Source organism: Dipodomys ordii, unplaced genomic scaffold (assembly GCF_000151885.1).
Source record: "Dipodomys ordii isolate 6190 unplaced genomic scaffold, Dord_2.0 Scaffold4, whole genome shotgun sequence".
NCBI lineage: Eukaryota > Metazoa > Chordata > Mammalia > Rodentia > Heteromyidae > Dipodomys > Dipodomys ordii.
The window spans coordinates 36,643,414-36,655,766 of NW_012267220.1; the positions used below are offsets into that span (position 1 = coordinate 36,643,414).

Here is a 12,353-nt window from a genome sequence, read left to right on the forward strand (position 1 = left end):
AGCCTTATGTGATGTATTTTTATGTGCATTGCTATTTCCTGCCTGTCTTACCAACTAGAGTAATGGCCTCCTTCAGTTTATCTCCTGTTTTGTGGAATGACCATTGCAGAGGGTGGGGAGGGTGGATTGGGTGGGGGGGAGCGTGGCTATGATTTAGGTATTGTAGAGTCTTTATCAGCTCAGTAGCAATTATTCTGACCTGGATGCTAAATCAGGTTATTCACTTGCATGAGTTTACACATCATGTAAGTATTATATTTCGACCGAGACCATGCCCAGTCTTGTCTCTGAACCTTGCTCAGGATGGTCCTTTCTGTGATGTGTGTCTTCCCTGCTCCTGTGAAGAGCTCTCTAAACTCAGTTGGTCCCACTTGGGCTTCATCACCTTCCTTTGTCACCCCAGTTCTCTGCTTTGGTGGCAGTTGTTCATCTGTTTTTTTCCCTGCCTGGCATTGGTTTTCCTTTTTGTACAAAGTCTATCTTTCCATCTCTACACAATACCCATGACTGGGCCCTGCATTTAATTAGATTTGAATAAATATCTGAAATGTTGCAACCTTCATTTTTTTTGAAGAATTATTTTGGGCTATGCTGGGGAATGAACTTGAGGCCGCACGCTTGCTGGGAAGATGCCCTACTGCTTGACCTGTCTCTAGCTCCTGTTTGCATTGGTTATTTTCAAGGTAGGGGCTTGTTTTATGCCAAGATTGGCTTGTCTGTGATCCTCCTACTTGTGCTTGCCCAAGTCACTAGAGATCTAGGCACATGCCACTGCACCTAGCCATTGTGCTTCCCCAGTAGGTAACAGATATGTGCCACTGTGCCCAGCCATTGGTTGAGATGGAATCTTGTGATTTTTTTTGCTTTTGCGTAGGCTGCCTCAAATGGCAATAACTTGATCCCTGCCTCCCATATAGCATTAAGCTACCACACTATACTCTTTTTGTTGCTTTTTTTGTTAGCAGGAATCAGTTATAGAAAGGGGTACAACTCTCATTTCTAAAGTTGAGAAATTAGAGCACAGTGAGAAAAATAATTCCTTGGGATTAGTCCTTCTGTCTATATTTGCTTATAGTGTACAAGGCATGGAATAGGTACCAGGTACCAGCAGCTGAACCCGCTCTGGTGGTCACATCCTCCGTTATAAGTACATGTACCAGTGTTCCTGGCATAGAAGTGCACTCAGATAAGTTGGCAGCCCTTTCAGTAGAAGAAAGAGCAGCTTGGGCATGCCTCACATATGTCTTACAGGCCCCAGAGCTACTGGAGCAGCAGAAGTACACAGTGACGGTTGACTATTGGAGCTTTGGCACCTTGGCCTTCGAATGCATCACAGGTTTCAGGCCTTTTCTCCCCAACTGGCAGCCTGTGCAATGGTAAGTGAGGGCCCAGACCTGGCCCTGTTCATCTCTTTGCTATCCCCTTATTGAGTGACCCTACTTGCCTGACAAATCTGTTAGGACTTAGCTGTCAACAGCTCCACAAACCTTGAACAAAAGAGCAGTTGTTAATATCTTTAAGTATAGTACTATGTGAATTCCATTTGCCCTTCCTTCAGTAGTAACAGCAGTACATTATGAACCAGTGTGTTCATTCTTACTGAGAGTACTATTAGTAAACAGAAAGAAATGATATGTGCACATGACAGATTATGATGAAATATTTACTGTTGGCAAGTTTTACTATACGTGAAAATAGTTTTTAAAGAGTATGTTTTCAGTGTATCACCAATACTGACTCTAAGCTATTAGGTTGAAGTAAACTACCTTAGCTTCCTGAGTAGCAGGGACTGCAGTTCTACACTACTGTCCCTGACCTAAATATAAATTTCTGTTTTAAAAGCAAAAGGAAATGGCTTAAAATATAAATTTTAAATTTTTTAAATTTCTAAATAAAAAAACCTAAAGGAGGGGCTGGGAAGGTGGCTCAGTGGTAGAGCGCTTGCCTTGCATGCCTGAGGCCCTGGGTTCCATTGCTCAGCATCACATAAGCAGGAAAAAAAAAAAGCCGGAAGTGGCACTGTGGCTCAAGTGGTAGAGTGCTAGCCTTGAGCTGAAGAGCTGGGGACAGCGTCCAGGCCCATGACCGGACCCCCCCCCCAAAAAAAAAAACCCTAAAGGATACAATCAAGCTTTTTAAAATTCTTTAACTTGGTTTTTTTACTAGTTATAAAAATATTGTCAAGTGCCACTGGCTCACAACTGTAATCCTAGCTACTTAGGATCCCAGTTCAGAGCCAGCCTGGCTAGGAAAGTCTGTGAAACTCTTTATATTCAGTTAACACCTATCCCTCTCCCTACCCACCCACCCCTATCCCTCTCCCTACCCACCCACCCCCCCCAAAAAAAATATGTCATAGTAGAGCTGTAGTTCAAGTGGTAGAGCACTTTAACACCCAGGCCCTGAGTTTAAATCCTAGGATTGTCACCCAACTATCACCCAACTATCTGCTCCCTTTTCCCCCCAGACAGATACTGTGTGCTGGAGGATATTTACCCCCTAACTAGATTGTCCTACATTTGTTTATGAGTTCATTACTTGTCCTCCGCTTTCATTCACCAATGGTGGTATAATGTTAACAATGTCCTGCACATGTCTACCCTGAGAGAAATTATTCTTCATAGCCAATTCATATGTAATACAAAAATCTTTGTTTGGAAGCATAGCTCAAGTGGTAGAAGGTCTGCATAGCATGTGTACGGCTATTGGAGCCAGACCAATACTATACAATTTGATTATCTCAAAGACTAATTTTGATTTTTTTTGTGCTTTTGGAAATTGTATAAACAACTTTTCAAAAGGACAGTTAGATAATATGGAAACAGTCACTGTGAATATTTTTTGTGTCTTTGGACTCTTCAGTATATGTTTGTGTATTTTATACTTTATAAAAACAGAAGTAGTGCTGAACACTGGTGGCTCATGTCTATAATCCTAGCTACTCAAGAGGATGGTTCTTGAAGCCAGCCCAGGCAGGAAAGTTCATGAAACTCCAATTAATAACCAAAAAGCTGGAAGAGGAGCTGTGGCTCAAGTAAGTAGTCTGCTAGCCTTGAGCAAAAAAACTCAGGGACAGCGCATAGGCCCTGAATTCAAGCCCCAAGAATAGCACAAGATAGGTTATGGTGCATATTCTGATCCAACCTACTTTTATATTAAGGCTCTGAAACAATCTGTGTGTTTTTTCATGTTATTGAGAATATCTGTTTAGTATCCACTAACTACAAGTTCATTTAACTTGTGCTGTATTGTGAAAAGCTTGAGTGTTTTATAGTTTTTACTTCTTCAAAGAATAGAGAAAATAATATCCTTATTGGTAAATCCTTTCACAACCACAGTTATTTCCCTGGGGTTTATTCTTAGGAATTGAATTAACAGATCAAACACATTTAAATTTGATGTTTATTATCTGCATAATAAAGAGTTCTGCTAGCCAGAAAAGTAGAATAAATACAAGCTTCTGGTCCCTGTTACCAAACTGTTGCCAGCTGCCGTCTTTTGAAATTTATTTAGACATCAAGTCAAATTTGAAAAATGAGAAGAAAAATTAAAGTCTTAAGTACAGAGTTTCTTGGGAAAATGAGTTAATTTTTGGTAAAAAATAATAATGGCAACTATTTGTGCTTATAAGATATTTTGGATATTTAGCTATTGTATGTTTATATTTTTTATGTACCCAGAGAAATATGTCTCTTTTAATTAAAAAAATGACAAAAAAAAAAAAGAGAAGAAAGTGTAACCTTTGAAATCAGTTCTAGAAGAAAGGTTTAGGTGACAGCAGGCTCCACCCTGAAAATCCTGGGGCCACAGCAAAGCATACCTTCCTATGGTGATCTGACAAACTAGGCATTGTTATTAAAGCCTTATAGTTTCTAGAATATGGGGAACCCAACAATTGACTTGTAATCAGAGTTTATAATGAACCAACAAAGAAATAGCTTTATTCATATTCCTCTAGTAGTTTTAATTAGCCAATTCAAATATTGAACTTTTCCATTATGTATAACAAGAAGGGTTAAAATCCATTACTGGAATACTGTTTACAGATATACCCCAATGGCTCTGTCTTAGTAGTATACCTGCCACCACCATCTAGAATCTTCTTCCTATAATCTCAGCATAGGCCAGATGAACTTCTCTGAAACTAAAAGACTTCTGTGAACTTTTGTGAGTAGAAGACTTTTGTGAACTTTTGTGAATTGAAGAGAAGAGCCTAATTTATCTATTCCTTTAATTTTTTTTTTTTTTCAGTTATAGGGCTTGAACTCTGGGCCTGGGTACTGTCCCTGAGCTCTTCAGCTCAAGGCAAGCGCTCTACCACTGGAGCCACAGTGCCACTTCTGGTTTTCTGGTGGTTAATTGGAGATAAGAGTCTCAAGGCTTTCCTGCCTGGGCTGACTTTGAACTGCGATCCTTAGATCTCAGCTTCCCCAGTAGCTAGGATTATAGGCATGAACCACCGGCACCCAGCTCCTTTAATATTAACCTTAACCAACTTCTAAAAATTTCACTGTTTCAGCTCAAGTGACAGGTGGCTAATAATTTCAGGCAGATGCAGTTTGGGTTTTATAATTCTATTATAAAGCTGTTTTGAAAACAATTTTAGAACTAGTTTAAGCAATAAGCATTTTTTTTTGGTGGGGGGCTCCGGTCATGGGGCCTGAACTTTGGGCCTTGGTGCTGTCCCTCAGCTCTTCAGCTCAAGGCTAGCACTCTACCACTTGAGCCACAGCGCCACTTCCGGCTTTTTTTTTCTGCTTATGTGGTGCTGAGGAATAGAACCCAGGGCCTCAAGCATGCAAGGCGAACGCTCTACCACTGAGCCACCTTCCCAGCCCCATAAGCATTTTATTTAGTGCATCTTTTTAGTAATTTCCCGCTCCTCACTACTTTTTCTCCTCTACTCCCCTTTCCCAGTACTGTGTCTTGAACTCAGGACCTCAACACTCTTGTGAGGCATTCTTGCCCATGGCTGGTACTCTACCACTTGAGCCATGCCTCCAGCCTAGCTTTCTGATGGTTAATTGATGATGGAGTCTCACAGACTTTTTTTGCCCAGACTGGTTTCAAATTTTAGTACTCCACATTTCAGCCTTTTGAGTAGCTAGGATTACATACATGAGCCTCAGTTCCCAGCTAGAGCTATCTCCTGACTTCTGCCTGTGATAGTTTCACCTGAACTGTAAGCCACCAGCATCTGCTGTACCCACCTTTTCTGGATTTCCTGCATGCTTAATACAGGCCACTTTATTGCTTTCCAGTGAGATGTGTTCAGAGCTAAAGCTTTATTTACTTATTTTTTAATTTTCCACATCTTTGAGGAAAAGTTGTATTTGGACATTCAGAAGAGTGGCACCATAATGGTACCAGGTGCTGTTGGCTCACGCCTGTAATCCTAGCTACTCAGGAAGCTGAGATCTAAGGATCATGGTTCAAAGCCAGCCCAGGCAGGAAAGTCTCTGAGACTCTTTATCTCCAATTAACCACCGGGAAACCAGAAGTGGCTCTGTGGCTCAAGTGGTAGAGTGCTTACCTTGAGCTGAAGAACTCAGGGACAGCACCCAGGCCCAGAGTTCAAGCCCTATGACCCAACAACAACAACAAAACAAAAAAGTGGAAATTATGTCACATTTTTGGTCTTGAATGCCCAGTTCTTCCATGTTCTTGCCATATATAAAGTTGGAGTAGTCTCCTGAGCTTTGATTCCTTGCACTAGTGGCAAACAAAAAAATGTCACCACTTGATGTTATCTTAGTACCTAAGGGAATTATGGCTGAGTATTTGGTTATCTATGAATTATTATTTAAGTAATCATCCTTGTTACTAAAAAGATTGGGAACCAGTTGAGTTTAACTTTTTTCTTCTTCCAACACCTCAAGAAATTCCTTAGGTTGGAAAAAAGTAAATGTTCTTTTACCATTAGAAAATATTACTTAGCTATGTACAAATAAATTGATGTACACTTGTGTGCATGTGTTTTGTACATCTTCCTTGTCAATGTGACATATATATAGCAACTTTGGTTTGGCTTAACTAATTCTATCCTCTATTAAAACTTGAGAGTTTGATGAAAGTGGTAGGTGGAAAAAAGGAAGTGGAGGAAATGGCAATCCTGTCTGTAGAAGTCAAGGCACACATGGCTAATTGCTGCTCTCAGAGGCTGTCTGGAAATCACTTAGGCAGCAATGACTTTTTCATTTCAACATGGAGCTGTAGCTGGAACCAAGGCCTTGCTCATGTTAAGTACATGCTATACCACTGAGCTACATCCTCAGCATCCTGTCAGAAGACAGGATGGAGACAGGATGAAATATCTACGTGGGGATTTAAGTCATCTGTGCAGTCCTCAAGGATGTTACAAATGTGACCCTGAACTTGGTAAGGGATTTCTTAATAAGGTGGTACATTTGCAGGCATTCCAAAGTCCGACAGAAGAGTGAGGTGGACATCGTTGTTAGTGAAGACTTGAATGGAGCAGTGAAATTTTCAAGCTCTTTACCATACCCCAATAATCTTAACAGGTAAGGTGCAGTGTTAGTAGTATACAGAGTTTCCTTCCCTTGCTTAAAAATTCAAGTCTGAGGTGACAACTTTTAGACATATTATCAGGATATTATTCTGTGAGCTAGAATTTGACATAAGTATCTCAACCTTAAACAAACAAGATGGGTTATCATCCCACATCTCCGTATAAATAGAAATGTCTTATTGGTTGGTTGATTGTCCTAGGAATCTAAGGTAAGACCTCATACATGCTAGGCATCCATATTACCACTGTGCAAAATCCCCAGACCCCAAATCATCTGTTTTTTTTTAAAATTCACTCCCGGTTTTTCTGTACATCTTATTACTCTTAGTGTTCTCTAACTTATATTCAGTTCGGTATAGGGTTTGTCTCCTACTACAGTTAAGCTTTTTCCTTTTAGTAGTACTGAAGTTTAATTCAGGACCTCTAAGTTGCTAGGCAAACACTCCACCACTTGAGCCATGTTCCCAGACCTTTTTTGCTGAGAGAGTCTTGCTTTTGCCTCGCACGTAGCTGCAGTTTTCGTAATGAGCCACCACACCTAGCTTGTTCATTGAGATGACATCTTGTTAACTTTTTGTCAGACTGGTCCAGAACCACAATCTTTCTAATCTCTACTTCCCAAGAATCTGGTATTACCTGTCCACCACTGTAGTAAGCCTTTTAAGGGTAGGGAATAATATTTTATCTCTTTGCACTCCTCTTCTGGCCTAATAGTATGTCATAGTAAAGAAATCAATCTGTAGTTCAAAGGGCATTACAGTCTAGTCTAGTCTTAGAGCCAGAATATAAGCAGGATTATCAGGGGAAAAAAAACCTATGTAAGTTACATAAGCTACAATTATTTTAAGTAAGCCACACTGGTAACCACTGCCATGATTATCAGAGGATAGGAAGGGTATTGTGTGCATTACAGCTTGGATGAATGACTGCTCAGGAGCCTTTCTTCTCTGTTCCCCTCTCCCCTCTCCTTCCCCTCCCTTCTCCTTTCTTCTTTTTATTGGTCATGGGGTTTGAACTCAGGGCCTGGGAGCTGTCCCTGAGCTCTTTTGCTCAGGCTACCCTTCTACCACTTCTGGTTTTCTTGTGGCTAATTGGAGATAAGATCTCAAGGACTTCCCTGCCCATGTTGCCTTTGAACCTCAATCCTCAGATCTCAGCCTTCTGAGTAGCTAGAATTATAGGTTTGAGATACTGGTGCCAGGTATGAGGTTTTCTTTTGAGAAAATGGAGAGATGGGCAGGACATGGACCAATGAAGAATATTGAGGAAGCTCAAAGGGGAGAAACAGGAGTGAGCAGAGACATATAGGAGAGGCAGTGAGTTGCTGGGAGAGTCAATAAGTTGCTGGGTTGGCCTCAGAAGATTCCAGTGCATCCTGGAGGCAGCTCTAGGGGCCAGGAAGACTTTGAATTTTGTCTTGTATCCTCATGCTATGCTCTTGAGAGGTGTATTATCAAATCCTGGAGCATAGGTCCAGATAAGTGAGGATTACCTGCAGGAAGGGTCAGCCTACAACATGCCCTTCCTCTTCCTTCCTTCTCCTTCCCTTTTCCTCCCTTACTTTCTTTTCTTTCTTGGGTCAAACCCAAGGCCTCTAGCTGGCTAGATGGCTCTGTACATTTCGTACACAATTCAATAATTGTGAGGCTGAGAAGATAAACATCCCGGTAGTTAAATTTCTCACGTGAAATACTTTCATTTGTTAGCTGCTACCTATGTGTGTTACAGTGAGATGCACATAGGCAGCGTGATCATGGCTCATGTGTTTTCTATACTCTTCTGCTTTTCTCAGCGTACTGGCCGAGCGACTAGAGAAGTGGCTGCAGCTGATGCTCATGTGGCACCCCAGACAAAGGGGCACAGACCCCCAGTATGGGCCCAATGGCTGTTTTAAGGCCCTGGATAACATCTTAAACTTGAAGGTGAGAGTGAAGCCAGAGTAGCTCTGAGGTAACAGCTGGGGTCCCCTGTGGGACACAGTTGTTATTATAAGGAAGAAGTGCCCAGGACAAAGCAAGTCATTGGCTCAGTGGGGGAAATTTAGGCTCTTATGAGTCTTTCTACGAAGTAAGAGAATAAAATGTAAGAGTTGATTGATGTTGGCTTCCACTACCAGGAAAATTGAAGACTAGAACACCTGGAACATGGCACCCAGCCTCCCTCCATTGAGCTAGGCCTTTCTTTATGGGACTTGGAAGCAACCAACATTTAGGAGCTTTGGGAGTAGTGAAGGAGTGGAATGTCTTGGCAGATATATGGCATTTCTGTTAAGACCGATTTTTCACAGTAAAATCTGTTGCAGCTGGTTCATATCTTGAACATGGTCACAGGCACCATTTATACTTATCCTGTGACAGAAGATGAGAGCCTGCAGAGCTTAAAGGCCAGAATCCAGGAAGACACAGGAATCCTGGAGAAGGATCAAGAGCTGCTGCAAGAGGCTGGTCTGGCATTGATCCCTGACAAGCCTGCCATCCAGTGTATTTCAGATGGCAAGGTAAGCCCCTGGCTTCTTACAGACCACACTGTTTTCCCCTGACTGCCTCCTAGGAAACAACTTCTCAGATTGCTAATCTGTAGTGTTAAGCGGTCTGTTAATTACACAGTTCAGGAAGCTGCTTGTTTCTTTGAGCTGTGTTGTGAGACTCCTATGGGGTTTCCTGGAGACACGTCACGTCACTGCCAGACCATTTGTTGATTTTTTTTTCATTTATTGCCAAAATTCAGTTTTACTCTTCTGGTCACCCAAAGCTACTCATGATGGATATCTGTCTGCATGTGCAGACTTGTGTTGGACAGCTTTGTTGGCTACAGCAACTTGAGATAGGTCCCTACCCTAAAGAGCTTACAGAGTAACTTACGGAAATAGAGCTGCATGCAAGCAGCAGTCATTGAACAAGAAAGTGAATGCTGAACTTCAGAACTGCGCAGGAAGGACTGTCAGAATAAAGTAGAATACTTTAGTAGAATCTGTTGATAAGCAATACAGGAACAAGAAAAAGAATGCCTAGTGGCCTGTGGGCTGAATATGATATTCTTGGACCACGGGGAGAGCTCAAAAACCACTCATGATTAGTTGGAAAAGGGGGAGGGGAACATCAGATCTCACTCTATTCTTGTCCCTTCGCAGCTGAATGAGGGTCGCACATTGGACATGGATCTTGTTTTTCTCTTTGACAACAGTAAAATTACCTATGAGACTCAAATCTCTCCACGGCCACAACCAGAATGTGTCAGCTGTATCCGTAAGAACATTTATTTAAGCAATGATCAGTTGTAATTCTGGGGACAAAGTGGGAAGAAGTGATATGAAGCCAGGGACAGGGCTACTAAGGGAAAAGTTGTTTACTGGTCCTCAGGGAATGAGAAGCTCATGAAAAAACATATCAAGAAGGCTGTGAATGTGGTTTAGTGGTAGAGTGCTTGCCTAGCATGCATGAAGCCCTAGGTTTGATTCCTCAGTACCGCATAAATAGAAAAAACAGAAGTGGTGCTGTGGCTCAAGTGGTAGAGTGCAAGTCTTGAGCACAAAGAGGCTCAAGGACAATGCCCAAGCCCTAAGTTCAATCCCCGGGATGAGCCAAAAACAAACAAAACCACATCAAGGGGATTATTGGTGAATTCAGCCTCAAACTAGAGATTTAGTTAGGGGGCAAAGAATACTGCCTACTAGCCATTTTATTTATTTTTAGATTTGTACTTATATTTTTTAGTTAATGTTTAAATTATACCCTCAAAAATACAAAAGAGTGAATATATGATGAAAAATAAGCCACCTTCTGTTTCATACTTGCCAACCAGTGAGTTTCCCTTCCAGGAAAACTGCTATTCTCAGATTCTTGGGCATCCTTTGCAGGATTATTTTTTCCCCAAGCAAATGATAGCATTAAATACATGTTCTTTACCTATCTTTTCCCCTATACAGATATTACCCTTTACTAGTATGGATATGTGTGGAGCTGACTTATTTTTAATGGCTCTTTGATATTCCTCTGCTTGAATGTTTGATGGGCTTTTTTCCATTGGTCTGTATTAAATTGTTGAAGGAGTTTTATCATGACATTTCCATACATGTATATAATATTCCCTGATCATATTCACTTCCTACCTTTTTATCCCTCTTTCCTCCTTCCTCCTTTCCCTTCTACTTCTACATCTCTAATAGTCTCCTTTTTACTTTTTATAACTTCAGTTGTTTTGCTTTCCCCTTGGCTTCCACAAATGAGAGAAAAATGTGGTATTTGTCTTTGTGAGTCTGGCTTAGTTCGATTAACATGATCTCCAGTTCACCCATTTCCCAGCAAATGACATAATTGCATTCTTTTTAATAGCTGAGTAAAACTCGATTTTATTTATATATATATATATATAACACATTCTTCATATGTTGATGGGTACAAAGGCTAATTCTTTAACTAGTTTATTATGAATAGTGCTGTGATAAATGTGGATACTGCTTCTCTCTGTAGCAAGCTGACTTTGACTTCTTCGGGTATAAACCCAAAAGTGGTATGACTGTATCATACAGAAGTTCTATTTTTAATTTTTGTGTGTGTGTTGGGGTTGGTACTAGGTGTTGTATTAAGACCTTGAGCTTGCTAGGCAAATGCACTCTACCACTTGAGTCATATCTCAGTGCTTTTTGTTTTAGTTTATTGTTCACATAGTATCTTGCACTTTTTCCTTGACCAGACTTAGACTATAATCCTCATACAGTGACCTTCTGAGTACTTGGAATTTGCATGCACATGTCGCCTAGCCTGGCTTCCTCCCCCCCCCCCCCCCCAGAGCTGAGGACCAAACTCAGGGCCTTGCACTCGCCAGGCAAGTGCTCTTCCATTGAACTAAATACCCAACCCCACCTGGCTTTTTTTTGATATGGTGTCTTACTTTTCTTTTTTTTTTGTTGGTCGTGGGGCTTGAACTCTGGGCCTGAGTGCTGTCCCTCAGCTCTTCAGCTCAAGGCGAGCGCTCTACCACTTGAGCTACAGCGCCACTTCCGGTTTTCTGGTGGTTTATTGGAGATAGGAGTCTCACCGTCTCTCCTGCCCGGTCTGGCTTTGATCCATGATCCTCAGATCTCAGCCTCCTGAGTAGCTAGGATTATAGGTGTGAGCCACCAGCGCCCGGCTGGTGTCTTACTTTTCTATCCCTGCCATGGGCTGGCCTCAAACCACATTCTCCTCTCTCTCCTGAGTAGCTAGCATATTACCCTCTAGTTTTAACTTTTTGAGGAACTTCTATCTATACTGATAGGGGATAGAGTAATTTGTAGTCAAGTGTGAATAACAGGTGTGTGTGTGTTTGTGTGTGTGAACTCAAGGCCTCAGTCAAGTGTGAATAACAGGGTGTGTGTGTGTGTGTGTGTGTGTGTGTGTGTGTGTGTGTGAATAACAGGGGTGTGTGTGTGTGTGTGTGAACTCAAGGCCTGGGTGCTGTCCCTGAGCTTTTTTTGCTCAAGGCTACTGCCACTTGAGCCACAGCTCCACATCCAGCTTTTTTGTTGGTTAATTGGAGATAGGAGTTTCACAAACTTTTCCTGCATAATCTATCTTTGAACTGTGGTCCTCAGATCTCAGCCACCTGTCCAGCTAAATGTAGTTCTGAGTTGCATTTTGTTGATGACTAAGAATGTTGAACTTTTTTTTCATGTATTTATTGACAGTTTGAAAAGGGTCTGTTCATTTGCCCATTTAGTGATTGGATTATCACTCTAATACTTATTTTTTTAAAGTTACTCATTTATTCTGGATATTGGTCACCTGTCATATGGTAAAGATAGTCTCCCTATATTTGATTTGTTGCTTTTGCTGTTTAAGAGCTT

At 41.4% G+C, this 12,353-nt stretch overlaps 1 protein-coding gene across 1 annotated transcript in view; it reads left to right on the top strand.

Annotated features, from left to right (window-relative positions):
- Nucleotides 1–12,353, top strand: part of Ikbkb (inhibitor of kappa light polypeptide gene enhancer in B-cells, kinase beta) — a 75,586-nt gene that overhangs the window by 28,932 nt on the left and 34,301 nt on the right. The window contains exons 6-10 of the mRNA XM_013024398.1: nt 1,252–1,376; nt 6,414–6,521; nt 8,322–8,451; nt 8,832–9,026; nt 9,660–9,774. Of these exons, the coding sequence (XP_012879852.1) occupies nt 1,252–1,376; nt 6,414–6,521; nt 8,322–8,451; nt 8,832–9,026; nt 9,660–9,774 (673 nt within the window). The remainder of the gene's footprint in view (nt 1–1,251; nt 1,377–6,413; nt 6,522–8,321; nt 8,452–8,831; nt 9,027–9,659; nt 9,775–12,353) is intronic.